The sequence below is a fragment of the Arachis ipaensis genome, chromosome B07 (assembly GCF_000816755.2).
Source record: "Arachis ipaensis cultivar K30076 chromosome B07, Araip1.1, whole genome shotgun sequence".
In the NCBI taxonomy this organism is placed as follows: domain Eukaryota; kingdom Viridiplantae; phylum Streptophyta; class Magnoliopsida; order Fabales; family Fabaceae; genus Arachis; species Arachis ipaensis.
In genome coordinates this window covers 40010850-40014329 of record NC_029791.2, presented here as the reverse complement: position 1 = coordinate 40014329, position 3480 = coordinate 40010850, and the positions used below count along the sequence as shown (strand labels likewise).

At 34.1% G+C, this 3480-nt stretch overlaps 1 protein-coding gene across 1 annotated transcript; it reads right to left on the bottom strand.

Moving 5' to 3' along the window:
- LOC107607048 (ATP-dependent zinc metalloprotease FTSH 8, chloroplastic-like) lies at positions 1488-2585 on the bottom strand. Its single transcript, XM_016309036.2, has 2 exons — positions 2422-2585; positions 1488-2057 (listed from the first exon to the last, which is right to left on the bottom strand). The coding sequence occupies exon 2, from the start codon at positions 2055-2057 to the stop codon at positions 1488-1490; it is 570 nt and encodes a 189-aa protein (XP_016164522.1). The 5' UTR covers positions 2422-2585.

Below are 3480 nucleotides of genomic sequence, written 5' to 3'. Positions count from 1 at the left end.
GTTCTGGCGTTTAACACCAGAAAATGGTAGAAAGTTGGCATTTAGACGCCAGTTTTCATTATCAAAACTCGAGAAAAGTATGGACTATTATATGTTGCTGGAAAGCCCAAGATGTCTACTTTCCAACGCAATTGAGAGCGTACCAATTGGGCTTCTGTAGCTCCAGAAAATCCATTTCGAGTGCAGGGAGGTCAGAATCCAAGAGCATCTGCAGTCCTTTCTCAGCCTCTGAATCAGATTTTTGCTCAGGTCCCTCAATTTCAGCCAGAAAATATCTGAGATTACAGAAAAATACACAAACTCATAGTAAAGTCTAGAAATGTGATTTTTGCATAAAAACTAATAAAAATATAATAAAAATGACTAAAACATACTAAAAACTATGTAAAAATAATGTCAAAAAGGGTATAAATTATCCGCTCATCACTCTGTTCATAAGGGTTATTGATCTTTGAATGATTTGTGTTTTCAATTTTTCATTCATTGATTAATTGATTGTTGATTAGCTCTTACTGCTGTTTGTGATTATTCATTGTAAATATGCTACTGTCCTGCTGTTCTTTGTGATTTTGTGGCTTAATTGTGATTAGATTGTGCTGTTTGTGATTATTTCATCCTATGTTATTGTTAGTTAACTGGTTTTAATTTTGTTCCTGGGATTTGAGTTTCTTTTCCAAACTCACCGGTTGCCTTCTCTTCCTCTCTCTTGATCCAGAGATTCCGTCTCCACAGGTTTTTTATTACTATTTTATTTTAATTAACGAGATTGAGGTGGATGTAATATAATTGCTTGAGGTGCGTGATATATTTGATTAATGTGAATAAAGAATACTAGGTTGAGTTGAATTGAATTAAATCAAGGATAAGAGCATGTTAGCTGGTTTGGAATCACTTCCAGAAGGTGGCACTGGCAGAATCAACAGGTTTGGACCAAAATTAAAGCAAATAATAACTAGTTCATAAATCAAAGGAAGAGGCACTGGAAACCTCTGAAGACATGCAGTTCATGGTGATGGATGGCCTTCATGCTCATCAGAAAGCAACCCTCTATATGGATCCTCATTACTTGCCTGATCCTCACTACCGTCTAGCTCCATGATCAACACCTCTTAATTAACTATAAGCTAAGCTATCACCTTCTTTATATTTTTAACCTCTTAATTAGGGTTTCTTTGATATTATGTCGCATAATATCATAAAAATTACCGTAATTTCTAAAATGGCACTCAAGATTATGACTTTTTTAGAATTAGTGTTCGCCTGTTCTTATTTATTAAGAAAAAAAATAGTCTGATGTATAAATATCTCACGTTAACAAGTTTAAAAAAAGGTTACACCCAGGTTTTGGCAAAATTTGACCATACATGATAACAAGGGAATTTGCATGTTTAATTTTGTTCATTTTTGTCATTCTATTTATCTTATTATTCTTGATAAGACCTTTTAATCTGTTAATGAAAATATAACGCACATCTATATATAACTAGCTAAATTCCTATATTTTCAGAAATTGGACCAAGTCTGGGAGAAGTGTCTTGTGCATTGTGAGCAGCAAAGTCAATGTTCTTCTCCCTGAATTTCTGAAGGAGCTCTTGGTTAAGTCCTGGAAGTTGAACTCTCACACGCTGAACCCTATTCCCCAATTCAGGAGAAACAGCCTCAACTATAGCTATGGTTCCATTCTCATAGAGATCCACTCTGCTGACTCTATCCTTGTCCAAATACTCGAGGAACCTCGAGTAAGACATTCTTGAGGAGGAAACCCCTTGTTGTTCATCGGCATAAGCCTTGCCGCTACCCAACAATGCAGGTAAGCCAGCCCCAACATTTCCAGCCAAGAATTTTAGAAACCCCCTTCGCCCTTCATGGTTGCTTTGGTCCAAGGATGATGATGATGATGCCTTTATTGTTGCAGGTTTAGAATTGGGTGCCTTATTCAGTGATGAAATTCTCCAAGATGAGAAGAGGTAGCTTCTATTGAAGTTCTTGCTGAGAGTTGTTCTATTACTCCGTGTAGATAAACCATTTCCAATAAGACATGCTGATGATGCCGCCATCTGCATCAAAAACGTTGTAAACATTGAATAATTCAAGTGATTAGCATGAAATTTTAAATTTTTTTTCCCTTTTAATTGGTACCATTGTGGTTATAACTTATAAGTAACAAATTATTACACATCAACACATAAAGTTCGAAATACACAAAGATTCTGCAATTGGAAGAAAGTTTCTTTCAATATACAATTGACGGAACACAATATCTGACTCTAAACATGAAGCTATTGAGATTAGAAGATCCATCGTTAACAACTTCAACAAGCAAATTACATGAGAAAAACTAATATAGACATGGAACAATCAAGTTTGAAGTAAGGGCATGAGAAAATGCATGGAAATGAAAATTGAAAAGAAGTAAATTACCTTGGAAGGGAGAATGTGAATGAAAGCTGAAAAAGAGAGAGCAGCAAAACCAGTTTGGGAAGAGTGTGAAATGGAGCGTTTGGTTTTAGAAGCAGTGGCTATGGTTTCGGATTGCCTTACGTGGCCACTTTCTAACGTTTGACTCTCGTTTTTTTTTTTGGACGGAATTTAATTTTCTTATTTCGCTTCATATATATTCTGTTGGAAATTTTCCTACGTCGATCCACTCGGGTTTCGGCAAAAATTTGACCATACATGAAAAATTAAAAAATATATTTGAAAATAGGTTTAAGAATGTTGTTTCGTATTTGATTGTTAACTCGTAGTGACACATATTCAGTTTTTATAAGCCACTACAGCAGTACAGCTACAATAATAATAATAAGGGAATTTTCATCTTTAATTTTGTTCATTTTGTCATTCTATTTATCTTATTATTCTTGATAAGACCTTTTAATCTGTTAATGAAAATATAGCGCACATCTATATATAACTAGCTAAATTCCTATATTTTCAGAAATTGGACTAAGTCTTGGGAGAAGTGGGGTGTAAGGAATGAATTTCTTATGTGAAATTCAGCAGACTAATATTCATTTTTTAAGAAGCATAAAATAGTAATTGATTTATGGTGGTGGACTTTTGTGTTAGAGATCGTTTTTGTTAGAAGTACTTTTGATCCCTTTTATAGTATTTATGTAGAGTGCTACTAGTTGGTTATAACTTATAACATAAGGCATGTCAACTCATGTGAGCATTGGATGTACTATAATTGTGTGATATATTTTGATCCTTTTTACAGTTCCCTTCACTCTATCTATTAACTAATTCCATGTGTTTTAATTTAAGCTTCATGTTCCTAACTTTTTCTATCCCTAACTAGAGTCCTCATCTTATTTTTAAGCATTACATTGTGTTGTTATCTAAGGTTACATAATGGTAAGTTTTCTATCAATTGGCAGGTGGACAATTTGAAGGCCAAGTTACATGAGAAGTTGGATCAATCTTTAAAAGACATTCAACTAAAGCCTGAAGAAATAAAAGATGCATCAGTAAACCTTA

Coding starts and splice junctions, on each gene's coding strand:
- LOC107607048 (XM_016309036.2), bottom strand. CDS start 2,057: ATGGCGGCATCATCAGCATGTCTTATTGGAAATGGTTTATCTACACGG.